The sequence below is a fragment of the Pongo pygmaeus genome, chromosome 2, assembly GCF_028885625.2.
Source record: "Pongo pygmaeus isolate AG05252 chromosome 2, NHGRI_mPonPyg2-v2.0_pri, whole genome shotgun sequence".
Lineage (NCBI taxonomy): Eukaryota > Metazoa > Chordata > Mammalia > Primates > Hominidae > Pongo > Pongo pygmaeus.
In genome coordinates, this window is record NC_085930.1 from 109,939,704 (window position 1) to 109,957,446 (window position 17,743).

The 17,743-nt window shown below is 39.0% G+C and overlaps 1 protein-coding gene across 4 annotated transcripts in view; it reads right to left on the reverse strand.

Moving 5' to 3' along the window:
* Positions 1 to 386: 386 nt before the first annotated feature.
* Positions 387 to 17,743, reverse strand: part of ABHD5 (abhydrolase domain containing 5, lysophosphatidic acid acyltransferase) — a 30,183-nt gene continuing 12,826 nt past the window's right edge. Inside the window, exons 4-7 of one of the 4 annotated variants that reach the window (XM_054479587.2) lie at positions 9,178 to 9,332; positions 6,026 to 6,137; positions 3,215 to 3,401; positions 387 to 2,634 (exon numbers count right to left, since the gene is read on the reverse strand). In XM_054479587.2, coding sequence (XP_054335562.1) covers positions 2,545 to 2,634; positions 3,215 to 3,401; positions 6,026 to 6,137; positions 9,178 to 9,332 — 544 coding nt within the window. In that variant the 3' untranslated portion in view covers positions 387 to 2,544. Of the gene's footprint in view, positions 2,635 to 3,214; positions 3,402 to 5,482; positions 5,533 to 6,025; positions 6,138 to 9,177; positions 9,333 to 17,743 lie in introns of those variants that run through there. The other 3 variants (XM_063662003.1, XM_054479588.2, XM_054479589.2) reach the window with 3 other exon arrangements.

Consider the following 17,743-nt stretch of genomic DNA (forward strand, 5'->3'; position numbering starts at 1 on the left):
TCTAGGCATCTTCTGGCTATTTTTGTTTATTCTTTCCAGTACGTCTTGTTTCACTGAAATTGCGTATGGTCCTTTAAATATAAATATATATTATATATATGAATGAAGACATTTCAAAAGTGTTCTGCAAATCATATTCTAAAACCAACCTTAGGCAAGGCTTTTTTTTTTTTGGAAAATTAGAAGAAAAAAGAAGAAAACAGAAGTCATCTTAAGGGAATGCATGGACACAGGTAAAGCCATGTATGGCGGCCACAACACCCAGAGTAGCCTTCCCTAAGAACAACAGCAGCATTTACTGAACATTTGCTGAACCCACGGTCCTGTAGTTAACTATTATACAGAGACTGGTCCATACAAAAGACTCAAGAAAATATACAGCTGTCTTGTTGTGACTATCACAGGAAAATTTATTCTGTAAAATAAAAGTACACTGTGCATAACAAAGATCAAATGCTGTAATAGATTTTTAAGAAAACATTTAGCACACACTACATTTTTTTAAATGTGAGGATTGTGAACTTCCCTTCTAGCTCAATCTTCACAAAATTACATATACTATACCTCAGGGTAAAATCTAACTTTAAAAAGAGTTACAACATCTTTCAAATAAAGCAAATTCAGTCTGTAGGAAAATAAATTATCACTTGATATTCAGGTATATCTTTCTTGAATCACTTGGCACATCTGTGGCCAGAAACTCCATTCACTAAGTAAACCAAGGAACTTCTTCCTTCCAAGGGCTGGGACCAAATTTCCTGTGCAAAAACCTTCCTATATAAGTGAAACCTGTCATTCTCCCAGCAAAGGATAATTGAGATTGGACAGTGTGTAAAACAAAAATACAAAAATATTACCCAAATTATTTGTACCACATACAGGTTTGAAACCTGGCCATCCAAAATACTAACTAAAAAGACTATTATTGTTCTTAAGGTAGAGAAATCAGACAACACATCTTGGCGCTCATGTTGCTTCCTGCACTAACCTAGTTAATCTGACAAGTGAGACAAATTGTTCATTGGGAAGATGTTTATATCATGCTTCAGTATAATTTGTCTATTCTTTTGTAGGGGAGAAATGTTGAAAATAGAACATTCAGTCTTTCTGGCAGTTAATCAACAGTGACACAACCTTACATTTCCTAACAACTACAAATTCCCTAATTAACCATTTTAAAAATGCAATAACAAAACCATTAAACCACTATTTGCTCTAGTTCACTGTTTTTATTTACATAGCTACCTTTCTCCTAGACAAGCAACGTTAGCGACAGATGCCTTCTTGATGACAATCCTATTCAATTTTTATTTATTTTTTTGGTGAAGGGTTTTCTCAGCAGCCAGTTACCACATGGAGCATTTCACAGTTTCAAAGAAGCTTTCCTCATTTTAAAACTGCAAGAAAATGCTACACTTGATGGTAGTTCCTAAAAAAATAGTTCAACCAACCTTCTAGAATTTTTGTAATATAACTTCAAGTATGTAATGATTTAATTAACACAATACTCTTAATAAACAACAACAACAAACCCAAGTGCTAGCTCATTTCTGGTGCCATGAGACATAATAGCACCACTTGTTTTTCTATTTTAGTGGTTAAAACGTATGCAATTTTAGCACCCATCTACAAAAGTTAGATGTTAATAAAAATATGGTATTACTTGGCTTACTAGGAAGTAACAGTCTTAATATCCCCTTGAGAAGAAATCTGTTTCATTTGCTGCATCCTGGGTCATGGAAAAGAACAGTATGAAAGGGGGAAACAACAGCCTTTTAGCTAAGGCTTTTCAGTACCTGAATCACTGAAGTATTGAAGTCGTGTTCCTTGGAAGTGTAGAATTATACCACACATAAGAGGTTCCAAGGAGTTAGGTTGTTATACACTGTGTATGTCAGGATAGACCACATTTAAAATGCTGAACATGGCTTAGCAGCCTTAAATATAAAAAAGAGGTAAACTAGAAAAAGTAATGATAGTGATCAACTCCCGTCCTTTAACCAAAAATCTGCCTTGTCACTCCGTTTCAAAAACAAAGTGAAATATTCTAAACAACTGACAAATTTTTACATAAAAACACATTGAATTTAGATTAATATCAGTTATCAAGACACAATAAATACATGATGGGGAAGACAAAGAAAATAAAGTGCACCTTTACAGTGTAAGAGACTCAGAAATCACTTCCTAAATTGGCAATATAGATTGCAATACAAAAATAACTAGCAAAGTTAGATTAAAAAATTTTCAGCTGAAAAATTAGTTTTTCAGTACATCAGAGGGACAAATAACCTTTTATTTAAAGGTATTAAATTTAGAGACTTGTATATTTCAATTTTGTGTAGGAGAAAGGAAAGCCATTCTTCTAGAAGGCACTAACTGGTTTAAATGTGCGAGCGAATTCCTAAAGAAAACATGTGCAAAAGTATAGTCAAGAAGGCTGCCTGGTTCTACGTTGTATTCATTACTCTTCATCACAGACTATGAATTATTGCTGAACAACTGTATCAGTCACCAGGTTTTCCCATCAGAGCTTCAGTGTGTTCAGTCCACAGTGTCGCAGATCTCCTTTACTTTCTGGTTGAATTCTTCTGGTTGATCTGCATATACATAATGTCCTGCCCCAAGAATAGCCTGGATAAGGAAAAGCATTCAGACAGTTAGTGAGTAAAAGCATTTAATAAAACAGAATGATATATAAGCAAAGACACTTACTAATAAAAGTGAGAGCCACTATATTTAAATAAAACACGTGATAAAAAATAACAATAATCTATAGTAACAAGTATATCCATTAAAAGGATCTGAGAATAGAAAAATCTACTGAATCTCAATAAAATTTTAATATGCAAAAAACACTAAATTGACCACTAATAAAAGTGCCAACAGAGAAACTGAAAAAAGTGAGAGTGTGCTGCCTTGTGAGGTGGGAATTACTTGAAGTGCTACTGGACCAATCCCTCTGTCCATCTCTCCTAATGCTATGGCTCTAGGGACAGGAAAAGTCACTCAGAAAGGCAGTTCACGGTTTGGACATGAAGATGTGTGCAGGCCAAACCCTGCACCCATCACATGTGGTATCAGGTCCCCAGCTGAGGCTGCAGGTATGGATCAGATGACCTGCAACACGAGGATGACCTAAAACCTCTTTTAAGGGAGATAATAAAACGGACCTCACCTATACCTAAAAACCCAAATCAAGCCACACACTTACTATTGTCTTCACATATGAATGTGGTCGTAAGGACTGGATGCTGGTGCCAGAATTGCCATCTATGCAGGATCGGGCGCCAAAGATCACTGAAACTGGAATGTCAGGGTGCATTTTACCAATTCGCTGGAGCATTGGCCTTTTTGCCCATCCATAAGGAATAGTCATATTCTTGAAAGCTGTCTCACCACTTTAACGGCAAGGAGAAAATCATGATGTATGATTTTTGGGAATGAGTATGCACTGCACTGTCACTTCTATCAAAACACATTCATATTTAGCTTTTCCAGCACCTAAGAAAAACCTCAGCTTAAATAGAAAATAATTTACGAGACAGTGTAAGGAACAAATCTCACAGATCACTGTTAGATAAGCAAGGCTGTTGTATACTCCAGGTGATTTTTAAAAATGTTTTCTTGTAAACCAAAATGTACAACCCTAATTTTCTACCATTAAATTATTTATTGTGGAGATAGTTAAAAATATGTTTTTTCGTCCTTATTTAAACTGATGTAGAAGGTAGCTTATCCCCAGGTTCATGGCACTAGTGTTTCACCTGCAATGCCAAAACCATTACCAAGTTAAGAAGAAACTCAGACAATATATTCTTGCAAGCTCTCAGGGTAGGTCAGGTCTATCTCGCTGTCACTTCTGCTATTCTTTTTTTTTTTTTTTGAGATGGAGTCTAGCTCTGTTGCCTAGGCTGGAGTGCAGCTGCACAGTCTCAGCTCACTGCAGCCTCTGCCTCCCGGGTTCAAGCAATTCTCCTGCCTCAGCCTCCTGAGTAGCTGGGATTACAGGCACGCACCACCACGCCCAGCTAATTTTTGTATTTTCAGTAGAGACGGGGTTTCACCATGTTGGTCAGGCTGGTCTTAAACTCCTGACCTTGTGATCCGCCCGCCTTGGCCTCCCAAAGTGCTGGGATTACAGGCATGAGTCACCACGCCTGGCCCCTTCTGCTATTCTTACAGAACTAGACATCATTCTAACTTGCCTTTTATGAAGAATTCAAGTCTCACTACAATAAAAGTAACAAACTAGGACTACACGAACACATGTAATCATGAAACAAGAGTACATGAAGAGTAAAACTTAGACCATGCAGGAAAATGAATGATGTTCCTGGGGCAGACCCCTAAAAAAAAACTGTTGGAAGTGTGTAGACCTAATCCACCAGACCTGACTGCCTAGCAAGTCACAAAACCTCAATCTCTTGAAGACCTTGAACCTCTAGCCTCCCTCACTCTTGGCAGAGAACCTCTAACCTACTTTATTAAAAAGACTGAGGCCACAGCTACACCTATAAATAGCTACTATGGCCTCAATCTTTTTAATAAAGTAGGTGTACATATTTTCTGCCAAAAGTGAGGGAGGAAATAAAGTAGGTGTACATATTTTCTGCCAAAAGTGAGGGAGGAAGTAAAAGGGAGGGAGGCTGTCTCTGCATTTCGCCTCTTAGCCTTTCACCCAAACCTCAGTCTTAGAAAGGATAAGATACCACTTCTCTGTCTTAAAGTGTGCTCCATGGTTCACCTATACAGAATCACCAGAGTATTTGTTAGAGATGCAGCCCAGAAATGCTAGTATTAGTCTTAGAAACAAACCTCAGGAGTCACATTTCAACAAGCACCCCCAATAATTCCAGTACACAACATAGCATGAGAACTGCAGCTCTCATCTTTGCACTCTATTCTTGATGCTTTTCCTAGAAACTCTAGGGCCTTATCATTCGGCCTCCTCCTAGCCCCCCACTAACGTCAGGCTCTGTTTTCTCCACTGGCACTTTTCACCCAACATCCACAAGTCATATTTTTAAAAAATACATTTGGCCCTCTTGCTCCCTTTGCTACTATGCCCCATTCTCTCTCTCTCCTTCTAATCACTGTCAAAATACATGCAGAATCCCTCACTTACTCCTCACCCTCTGCAGCTGCATTTCTAATGCTGACCTACAGATCTTTAGAGTTGTTCAGGAGTGCAATCATCAAATGAACTTGAAAAATACACATAGCATCTCCCATTCACTTGGGAGATTCAATACCCTTCAGTATAGTAAAGGTTCTAAGAGGATTCATAGTATAGACAACCATTTACTTTTGTTTAATCCAACACCCTTTTTTCTTTTTTTGAAAGTCATACTTAGTTTGGGAAATACTTCTTTATGTGAACTTCTTCAACTCTCAACTCAAACCATCTCTTGGAGATGCCCAAGACCAAGACTTTCTCAACATATTCATGAGAACTTTGAGGGAAGGGTGAACAACTTACTTCTTAATCCCCCATCAGAACTCAGCACAATGTTTTATACAGTGGGTACTCTAAGAATAGATGAGTAAAATAAAATGTATTAGACACTTGTCCTTTTAAATTCAGTCATTTAACTACTGATAAAAATCTTCTGGACCACTGATATATTTTAAAAAAAGGCCGGGCGCGGTGGCTCACGCCTGTAATCCCAACATTTTGGGAGGCAGAGGCAGGCAGATCACCTGGGGTCAGAAGTTCAAGACCAGCCTGACCAACATGGAGAAACCCCATCTTTACTAAAAATACAAAATAATTAGCCAGGCGTGGTGGCACATGCCTGTAATCCCAGCTACTCAGGAGGCTGAGGCAGGAGAATCGCTTGAACCCAGGACGCAGAGGTTGTGGTGAGCCAAGATCGCACCATTGCCCTCCAGCCTGGGTGACAAGAGCGAAACTCCGTCTTGAATGAATGAATGAATAAATAAATAAATAAATTGTTTTTAAAAAAATAGTCTAAAACAAACACACACACACACACAGTGAATTGAGAATCCTAACCCTCACCTTGGAGTCTGCACATTACAGTGGTAGATGTATTCTGTCACAGTATCGTCTTCGAACATTGAAGAATACTTTCGTTTGAAATCAGGCCTTAAACGCTGCACTAGACTTAAACCTATTTAACAGGAAATTTAAAAAATGCATGTTTTAAATTATAGTTAACTTATCAACTAAATATAGAAAGTTTTAGTGCTTGTCTGTGTAATGAGTGTTATGTGCACACATATACATATGTATTCAAATATATATTGTAGGTGGGAAAAAGCACACATTCTGACAGCTGTCCTCCTAAAGTTCCCCAAGGAAATATTAATATAAGAATTAAAGAGTATTGTATTTTGACTTGCAGATGTACTTTAGGGCCTCAAAAACATGTAAGTTAGAAGGCACTTTTGTAGGTAAACAAATTCTTTAAACATGGTGAGTAGCTCATACGTAAAAATTAATGTATTAACTTGTATTTCTTCCATAATTATAACACATTAACTTCTAAATGAAGTAAACTGGTATACATAATTATTTCTGTGTGAAAATAAATTCAGCTTCTTCTTAGGACACTAGCAAGACTCCCTGCTAAGGTTATCCCTGGTGGCGCCCACAGCCCCACTCCAGAAAAAGCTGAGGGCACCCAGGCGTGATGGCTCACGCCTGTAATCCCAGCACTTTGGGAGACTGAGGTGGGCGGATCACAATGTCAGGAGTTCGAGACCAGCCTGACCAACATGGTGAAACCCTGTCTCTACCAAAAATAGAAAAATTAGCCGGGCGTGGTGGCGTGCACCTGTAATCCCACCTACTCAGGAGGCTGAGGCAGGAGAATCACTTGAACCCGGGAGGTGGAGGTTACAGTGAGCCAAGATTGCGCCACTGCACTCTAACCTGGGCGACAGAGCGAGACTCCGTCTCAAAAAAAAAAAAAGAAAGAAAGAAAAGAAAAGAAAAAGCCCAGGGCAAGGCCCACAAGGGAAAGAGGATGAAGAGCAGCTTTCTTCTAGTCACACTTTTCTATTCTGAGGCCCCAGAGACTGACTGGTCTCCCTTTCTGCTACCACTACTCCATGACTGCAGCAAGGCTTTACTTCTCCACTGGCCTTCTCTTCCCATCTCTGATGAATTACACAGCTCCACCAAGAAATTCTGTCATGCAATCGATTCTACATCACCTCCCTACCCCCAAGTGCAAGCAATAATGGGAGGCTGAGGGCATGGCATTAAAGAGCCTCTCCTAGGTGTCCTCCCTTGCCCATCACTGTCTCCTAATTTCTCTTCATACTTTACTTTTCCCATAATTGTTATTTGTGGACCTGTGCTCTAGTAAAATCTATATTTCAGGACTATAAAGACTAAATGAAGCTCTTAAGTAGTTTACCAGAGAAGGACCAGGCATACTAAGGAGTGGCTCTACTGGGGAGGGCTGAAAGACTGCAGGTGGGCAAAACGTGCCATCTGTGAGCACTGAGGCAGTAAAGTGTGGTCACCAATTCAACCCCCATATCCTCCTCTAAGTCCCGCAGTCCCACTGCTCTCCCAATCCAAAGAGAAGGCACTAGGGCAAGGAGGGGTCAGGGTTGGGCAGAAGGGAACAGGATTTACAGTCACCTGCATGACAGGTAATCCGACAACCTCCTCCACACCCCCATGCCTCTTCTCTTTTCTCGCTAACAGAACCCATCTTTTCTTTTTTTTTTTTTTTTTTTTTTTTGAGACAGGGTCTTGCACTGTTGCCCAGGCTGGAGAACGGTGGCGCGATCTTGGCTCGCCAGAACCTCCACCTCCCAGGTTTGAGTAATTCTCATGCCTCAGCCTCCTCTCCTGAGTAGCTGGGATTACAGGTGTGTGCCACTATGCCTGGCTAATTTTTTTGTATTTTTAGTAGAGATGGGGTTTTGTCATGTTGGCCGGGCTTGTCTCAAACCCTGGCCTCAAGTGATCTGCCTACCTCAGCCTCCCAAAGTGCTGGGATTACAGGTGTGAGCCACAGTACCTGGTTAGAACGCATCTTTTCTATAGTATCAATTAGGCAGCAATGTGCCCAGGAAAGCAGGCCCTGGAAACAAATCATGATTGGTGCATCACAGAAATTTCTTCTTTGCTGGTGGAAGGACTAGGAGTGGGCCGAGTCATAAGCAGAGGTCAGCTGGAGCCTTCCAGAGGGGACTTTCTTCCCTGACAAAGCATTATGGAGAGAAGGACCATTTTTCGTGCTTTTCTTTCTTTTTGCTCAGGGTGCTGATTTGTGAGATGATGCTTAATGCTATGGCAGGCATCAAACCCCCGTGAGGAAAAAAGTCAAGAAAATCACAGACACAGACCCAAACCCTAACATCAATGAGCAAGCAACCAGAACAAGTGCTAAAACCTATCTCCAGATTGCTTATTAAGGAAATAATAAAAAGTCCTTCTAGTTTAAGCCTCTTGGATATTCAGTTAGTTACAACTAAAAGTACTCCAAATTCATACAAGTTGTACAGGGGAAAGGCAGAAGTTCAGAACATCATTATCTGTGACAATGAGGAAAGGAAATTCCCATGGCTATGGGGCTGAGACAGAACTGCTGAGAGTCAAATAAAAGTCAATCAGGGACTAAACATTGGTGCCTCAAAATATGACCAGAAATATGTATCAGGAGTCCCCAAAATGTTGTGGAAAAAATAACTTTCTCTTTCCAACATTCTGACATGGATAAGGGAAGAATCTGTGAGTGTGGTGGTACCTGTTATCCCCAGGGTCAATCAAATCAGGTTTTATGATCCTACCAACTGGTATCATCAATTGGCCAAACGCTCTCCAATGCTCGCCAACAGGGCAACATGCTACATTTCTCCCAGGCCCTGGACTAGCAGAGGTCCTTATATACTCCCCAAAACACTCTGCTTGCCTGGCTTTTTTTAGAGTGTTGAGGACTGACTAACCTCATCCTCAGCGTTCCCTCCTTTTCTGCTTTGCTATTTATAATGTTTACAATATAAAGACTCTCCTTTGAGGAGAAGAACCTAGTTGCATTCGTCTTTGTGCAAGACATGGTACTTATTAGAGGAAGAGGAGAAAAAGTAAGGGTTCAGGGTTTTTTTGTTTAAGATTTTGACTAACAATAGTGAATTCTGCTCTTCTGATAATTTACAAACATTTTGCTTTCCTAGAACATAAGCACTCACCAAAGGGTCCTGCAATCCTTAGGCCAGCTAAAGGGTTAAAGGGAGTCAATGCTGCTCCCAAGGCTCTGATCCAAACTGGAATTGGTCTGTCTTGATCAGCAAGGTCTGGTCGTTCAGGGAAACCCCAAGGCTCCACTAAAATGAGATGATTAACCCTGTTGGGGGAAAGAACATTTTTAAGTTCATTTGGTAAAATCACCCTGACTATAAAGAGCTAACATGATTTATAAAATAAAGGTAGAATGAACCACCTTCAAAAACCTTCACGTTAAAGACTAGTGCTAAACAGGTCATATCATGCTCTTATTCTGTGTAAACTTTTGAGATTCAGTAGGATCTAAGAGGTGTATGGTAGAAAGAGGGCTTTATTTTTAATATATCTAAATGTGGATAATAAAAGATATATAGAGTATAGAACTGTGTGTTTCTTGAGAAAAAGAAAAAAGGGCATTTGTTATTTAAGTTACACTCTGGCAGATGATGTAGATCACTGGCTACTCAGAAAAATCCAATGGTTCCATGTATGTCTAGGTTGACACTGCAAAAATGGCTAAAGATCAATATCACATTCTTATAAAATAGCCTCAGATACCAACAATAGTTATCTCCTATGAATCAACCATCCTAAAAATTTAAGTGAAGTTAAGGACTTAAAGTGGGTTCAAAAGTACTTTAAATTAACTTTTCATAAACATGAGGATAACGTAATGTGGACTGAAAACACTCCCTAGTTCACGATTCTAGAATTGTTGAAAAGGAACACGTCTATCTACCTTATCCATGATATCATGCTATACTGACATTAGATTCTGTTTCCAATTCTTTCCCAATTTTCTTTTTCATTGACCAAGAGATAGAAAATCTTCAGTACAACTTCATATACAATTATTTCATCTTGTTAATCATTTTAATTTTTCTATCTTATGAAATTTCTTCCCAATGAAGGAAAACCAGAACTATCAGCAGTACTTCCACATAGCCGCATCATGCTTTAAACATCATAAAGATTCCAAACAAAGTACAAAGATCCTTCTGATACAATACAATGTTCAACTGTAACCACATCAGCCAAGAAATGCCAGCCAAAAATCTCCCAAGGATAACTCACAATGACTCTAAAGTCCCTTTCCTAAGTTATAACTGAAACAGAAAGGTAAACAAACTAAAACATGGGCACAGATGGTATTATTCCTCATATAAAATCTATTCTATTATTGTTGTCAGCATGCATAAGAATAAGTTAGTAACAGGTCCATACTGTGACTGTTTTTTTTCAGACAGAAAGCTTTAGAGCACAGCGCTCTATGGTACCTTGGAGAATACTGGGTGCAATCATCTTAGATGAGAAGGAAGCTGAGATGTACTACATGACCTGCTCCGGTATATAACATTAGTTAACACAGAACTAGGGCTGAAACCCACATTTCTCTACTCCAGCATACTAACAGATGCCGATAAGGAATTGGGCAGAAGGCTTTATTTTCTAAAAATAGGCTAATTAACATAAGACAGACATATTAGTAAAGGTAAAACTTAACCTTTATCAACTCTCAAGGCCAGTCCTAATATTATACTCCAAATTTCATAGCATTAACATATGTAGAATATAACCATAAAGATGTATGAAGATATGTGATAAATGAGTTTCATATAATTATGAAGTATGCCTTCACAGCCTAAAAATTTCATATGAGAACATTTTCTAACAGTGTATCAGAAAGAGGTTAGAAATGAGTGTTTCACTTTGTTTTTTAATGGCAAAGACTATCTCTTATATTTTGACCACCTCCTAAAATCCTTTTTATTTTTATTTTTTTTGAGATAGAGTCTCACTCTGTCGCCCAGGCTGGAGTGCAGTGACACAATCTCAGCTCACTTCAACCTCCGCCTCCCAGGTTCAAGCGATTCTCCTGCCTCAGTCTCCTGAGTAGCTGGGATTACAGGCACACACTACCACGCCTGGCTAATTTTTGTATTTTTAGTAGAGATGGGGTTTTACCACGTTGCTCAGGCTGGTCTTGAACTCCTGATCTCGTGATCTGCCCACCTTGGCCTCCCAAAGTGCTGGGATTATGGGCCTGAGCCACTGGGCCCGGCCCTAAATTCCTTTAATTATAGCCCACAATAAGATCTGGCGGAGGGGAAGGAAGAGGCCTAACAGGGGTATGAGTAGAACTAACGAGACAGCCATCTAGTTGAAAGCAGCAAAGATTCATGTTAAGAAACAGCCACTATTATTCACTATTGACTTACCTCCCAAAGAGAAAAATGAACTCTTTATTAAAACATACCCTACCCTAAACAATTGTTAAATTTTTGTCACAAATTTGTTAATGGATCTTGCTCAGTCTGCTCTAAGCTCTTTCTGACCTGCTAACCCAAAAAGAGGGAGGACAAAGGAAAACTTGACAGAAGTCTCATCTGTCTGTAAGTAAGTGACTGTTTTCACCTTAGTTCTGGCTTACCTTTTAAATATGATCTTCAAAATTTCATCCCTAGGTGAAAATGCCAGTTTAACAAATTATGCAAAGTATATATACTAAGGCAGATGGCCTTTTTGTTTCTTTTTGAAAAGGAGTGAACTGTCCCTACAATTGCTCAATTCTACTGTCCCTACAATTGCTCAATTCTATGTCTTCATAACCCAGCATGAGGCTTAGCACACGGCAGATGCTTGGTAAACATTTGGATTAATATGCTTTTCCACATTTTCTTTTGGTCCTAGTCTATTAAGGATATACAAATTTTGTAAAGTATAATCATAGCATAAGCATATCCAGCTGGATTTTTCTGGTCCCCCAGATGACATCAGAACATCACTGCTATTTATTAATCTCATTATTCGGTAACAAAATCCATTTAGATGGTCAAGAACCAGTCTAGTCTTTTTTTAAATAAAATTATACTGTTTGGAACAGAAAAATAAATCATAAGCATTGAATACTGGCCACAAAATTATATTAATGTATGTGTGCATGGGTGTCTGAAACAAGTTTTGTGGGGTGATACAATTTTATTTTTCTATTCCAAACAATATAGAAGGGCTATAGTAAAAAAGTTTGAACATAATTTTTTAAAACTCTACAACATCTAAACTATAGTTAACTGTAGTTATATATCATCTGCTTCTACTACATGTAAAGACCCCAGAAAATAACTGTTCCTTATTTTTGGTTTTAAGAATTTTAAATAAGACAGACCATGCAAAGCACTCAGGTTGGTGGCTATCGAATGGTAAGTATTCAGTAAATGTAAGCTAGTTACAGTAGCAAGAATAGGAAGACTACAAGAGTAGAATTTATTCCCGGGAACATGGAAAGACAGGTATTTATTCTTCAGAAGAGCTTGATCACAGGTGACTACAATGTTGCACCAGACCAAGGTCCCAGGCTATCTTCTAACCTCAGCTTCTAGTAAAAATATTATCTCCTCACTTGATAGGAGTTACTGGGTTTTAATGTACATCTAAACTATTATAATTAGCTAAACCCTACTCTTTAATATTCCAGAGAGGGTTCCCTGCTGAGATTCTTAGTTCACATCTAGCGTAAAGAATGGGTCCAACCAGATAGCACATGTGAGTCATCCTATTAGACATCCTTGTCAAGAACCAGAGACTGGTTTAAACCACAAGAAAAACAACCAGCAGAGCAGGAACAGAACAGCTCATCAGTTTCGAAATATACAAAGGCATTCTTCTTAATGTTAGTCATTAGAATTGGCCTTGAGTTTGAAGATGGTGAGCAGAGTACATCCTTAAGGGCAAAGCAGTGGACAACACCTGTACCAACACACTAGGACCTGATTTCACTTGCTCTAAATGCTAACAAGGGTAGATAAGCCTGACCTTCATGAGATTTAAAGACAGCCACCAGTCAGAAATAATGCAAGAAGAACAATAATCAGGTCAGGCGTGGTGGCTCATGCCTGTAATCCCAACACTTTGGGAGCCCAAGGCAGGCGGATCACTTGAGGCAAGAGGTTCAAGATTAGCCTGGCCAACACGGCGAAACCCTATCTCTATAAAAAACACAAAAAAATAGCCAGACGTGGTGGTTCACACCTGTAATCCCAGGTACTCGGGAAGCTGAGGCACGAGAATCACTTGAACCCAGGAGGAGGAGGTTGCAGTGAGCCGAGATCGTGCCACTGCACTGCAGCCAGGGCAACAGAGCAAGACACTGTCTCAGGGGGAGCAAAAAAAAAAAAAAGCAAAGAAAGGAGAACAATTAGACCTAGAATCAAAATTTATAAGTGAATCTAAGGAAAATAATCAGAAAGAACTCTAGTCAATGCACAAAGGAGGCATTTGCAAAATGAAGTTGGCCCCAAGTATTTCCCATTGGCTCCAAGCCACTGGAGAGAGAAAAGGGAAGGCCCAGAGAACAACAAACTAAGTATCTCCAACTTCGAATCAAGTAGAACAGCTTTTCCTAGAACAGCAGAGGGCCAACAAGAATTGCTCAGCTCAGTTCTGTACAATCAGAAGACAGAGCCAGGCAAAAGAAAAGTATTCAAGATAAAATTATTTAAAAACCTTTTACTAGAGAAATAACGACTAGTGAAAACTTATTCTAATCTAACTCGGAATAGATCTCTTTGCTAAACACTTTCTAAGTTAAAGTTTCTATAATCTCCTTTTCCTTAGTTTATAACAAATATCTTCAAAATAGATAGTCTTTTTAATGGGGTACTGAGCAGCAGGGGCCAGAAGGAAAGAAAAATTAAAAGAAAAAACTGGGCCAGGTGCAGTGGCTCACGCCTGTAATCCAAAAGTTGGCAAAAATTGATCAGCTTTTATTTGTTCTTTAGAGTAAGAATCCTTCTTAAACAAGTGTATTAAACTAGGCCTTTTCATTCTTCTCTTCTAACTGTCCTATAAAAGTAACGAATGGAAGAATGGAGCTGCCCATAAAAGACAAGCACTGAGTTGTTATGGCTTGGAACACTAAGTCTCAACAAATAAAACAACGTTGTTTTTGTGTTTTTTCCCTCTATGCATAAAACAGAAAGTAAGGAGCTGTCATTTTACTTAAAAGAAAAAAATAAAGATTATATTTGCAACACCTGAGGAAGCAAAGAATAAAATAACATTATCAGCTGGGCACGGTGGCTCATGCCTGTAATCCCAGCAGTTTTGGAGGCAGGAGGATAATTCAAGGCCAGGAGTTTGACACTGGCCTGGGCAACATAGTGAGACCCCCATCTCTACACAAAATTTTAAAAATTACCCAGGCATGGTGGCACATGTGTAGTACTAGCTACATGGGAGGATTGTTGAGCCTAAGAGGTCAAGGCTGCAGTGAGCCATGATTGTGCCATTGCACTCCAGACTGTGCAACAGAGTAAGACCCCATCTCTTACTAATTTTTCTCCCAAAAACAAATTAGAAAGATATGACATGACCAGCTCTTATCTCTTGATACTTCTATGCAAAAAGGAAAAAAAAAAAAAGGTAACATTCTTAAAGTCCATTATCGAAAAAAGAGACAAAAGAGGCACAGTGAGTGTAAGAAATGATCTGAATTTCATGTGATCTCCAGACCACTTTTTCCCTCCTCTTACTGCTCCCCCCACCCCCACCAAAAGTCTTTCTGAAACTCAGATTCATTTCAATCTCATGACAGCATAATAAAAATGCTACTGGATCAAAAGCAAGCTGGATGAGCACGAGTACGTGGTTCAGTACCTGTTTGTTGATACCAAGCAGACTGCTCTATTGCACCAGAGAAAATGTTGTGTGTGCTGCAAAGAAGCTTCTCCAGCTCAGGTGAAACATTCCAGATCACACAGAAGGCAACCGTGACAACCACCCCATCTGCTCAGTGGGAATGCCAACTTCAAGACACACCAAACACTAAACATCACTTAATATGAGGTTTGCTATAATGGTGAACACTTACAGTACTCAGTCCTGTTTAATCCTGTTTAATGTTTGGATCTGTGAGTCTACCGAACTATTAACTATCAGATCATCTATGTAAATTTGTACAAATTTGCCCAACCAGGACCAAGCAGAAAAAAATTCTTTTTAATAAAAAGTTAACAAATATAAGCAACATTATTAGTAATATAAATAAACATGTGGACAGCAAGACCAAAGGGCACCAAATGAGACGATGCACCTTGCAGAAAAGACAAGAGATATTCATTTTTCCCTGTCCTCTCCATTTAAAGAGAAGTGCTTCCAGGGAAGCCATCCTGAAAAGCAATGAAGGAAAAAAGCTAGGGAGAAGGGGAAGCCAGTGAGATTGTTAATTCCAGTCTTCCTATATTATATGCTACAATGGGGTATTATCTGGTCTATTAGAATAGGGAAAAAATAAACTACAAAATTCTACTTTTATTTAGTAGATTTAACACACTTCTAAACTAACTAAAGTTGTTGGTTTAAATGGCTGGTCAATTTGTTTAATTCTGTAAAATATTCATGTATGTTATATATATATGTGTGTGTGTAAATGTTAGAAGAAACATTCTCACTAATACCTTTCTCTCACACATACACACAGAATGATCTCTTTATTTCCACGGTAACTTGTTTTTATGCTATACTAACTTAAGATGTAGACTAACTGGGCAAAAGGCATAAAACTGAAATCTTTGCCTGCTTATGCTAGCATATCTAATTTTTCTCCCAAAAATAAATTAGAAAGATATGACATGACCAGCTCTTATCTCTTGATACTTCTATGCAAAATGGAAAGAGAAGAACAGAGAAAAGAACATAAAATTGTTAGCTAAAAGGTGAACTCAGCTTATAATTCTCTTTTTCAAAATCATCTATTCAAGAAATATTTACTAGGCAGCCACTATGTGCCAACCATGGTGTTCTGACTGACTGGACATAATCATGATTTGAGATATCTGAAAATCCAGAAAACATCATTATTTTGAAATTAACCTGTATTTAATAATTTAAGTTTTATGCAGTTAAGAATATAAGCTTGAATATTCAATACACTCTGTACAGTTCAAAATTTTGTTGGCAACCAGCCAAATTTAGACAGGCTAATTATTTCAAGCATTCTCATATCCATCTACTGCTACTACTTATGATTCTTGGTCCTGACACAGTACTCTAGTTTTATTTCTAGCATTAGACACAAACATTCAAAAACCATTTTCTAAAATATAATCAGTCCAATGCAGGAATCACTAGCTTTGTTTTTAGATACCTTTTGCTATTCTCTTTTATAATGTTTTTAAAGTGTTGATTCCCTTCTGAATCCCTGAAGCCCCCCTATTTCTTTAGAGCAGTTCACAATTGCAAATGAAACTCTTGCCAACTGACCTTATCAGTAGAGAGCTATGAAGGGTCAGGATTCTAAGACTTAGGGTTTAATGACCAAGGTCTAGCCTGCAGAGTTCCATGTCACATCTTCAGAGAATAAATACCACAAGACAGACACAGACATAATACACACCTGACAAAAAACAAAGGAAGTTCAACTCCCACAAATAGCCCTGTTGACTTGTACCAGAAAAGCATCTACTTCCTTCTCCTTTCACCATAAATGCAAATAGGTGTTTGTCACTAAGAGTAGGACACAATAAAAGAAAGTAACTCCAGCCAGGTGCAGTGGCTCATGCCTGTAATCCCAACACTTTGGGAGGCCAAGGCAGGCAGGATCTCCTGAGGTCAGGAGTTTGAGACCAGCCTGGCCAACATGGTGAAACTCTGTATCTACTAAAAATACAAAAATGAGCCAGTGTGGTGACGGGCTCCTGTAATCCCAACTACTCTGGAGGCTGAGGCAGGAGAATTGCTTGAACCTGGGAGACAGATGTTGCGGTGAGCCGAGATACCGCGCCATTGCACTCCAGCCTGGGCGACTAAGTGAGACTCTGGCTCAAAAAAAAAAAAGAAAAGACAGAAAGTAACCCCAAAATGCCAACCAGGAGAAGAAAATTTGCGTTTCTTTTTAGAGAACAGGCCTGCCAGTTGACAGGACTATTATTGTCTAGCACATATAGGACCATGAGATCAGAAAAATCAGGTGTAAATGCTAAAGTTTAGATAAAGAGTCTATAGAGAAAAAGTGGCTGTTTCAGAGGAAGGGAACCTCAGGTACACAGGGCTGCTGCTTCATACATCAACTTCTGTGTTGAACACACACCCAGACTTATGCAATGGGGAGACCTTATAGGTACATACAGGCACTCTGAAATGACCATCATCCCATGTCTCACTCACAGACCTCAAAGTCAAAATCAGTTGCAATTTTGGATTTAAAAATCAGTCCAATGGAAAAATACATTGGCAACACAAAAATGCTGTATTCATTTTTTGTTGTTTCTTTCCAAAAGATATCAAAACAAAGATAAGTTTTTCTCCTGTTTTCTTAGCACTGAAATGTGACCCTCTCTCAGAGTAGTAACATGAATAACAGTAAATAGCATTTAAAAATAAGGTAAAGAGGCTGGGTGCAGTGGCTCAGGTCTGTCATCCCAGCACTTTGGGAGGCCGAGGGGGGTGGATCACTTGAGGTCAGGAGTTCGAGACCAGCCTGGCAAACATGGCGAAACCCCATCTCTACTAAAACTACAAAAATTAGCTGAGTGT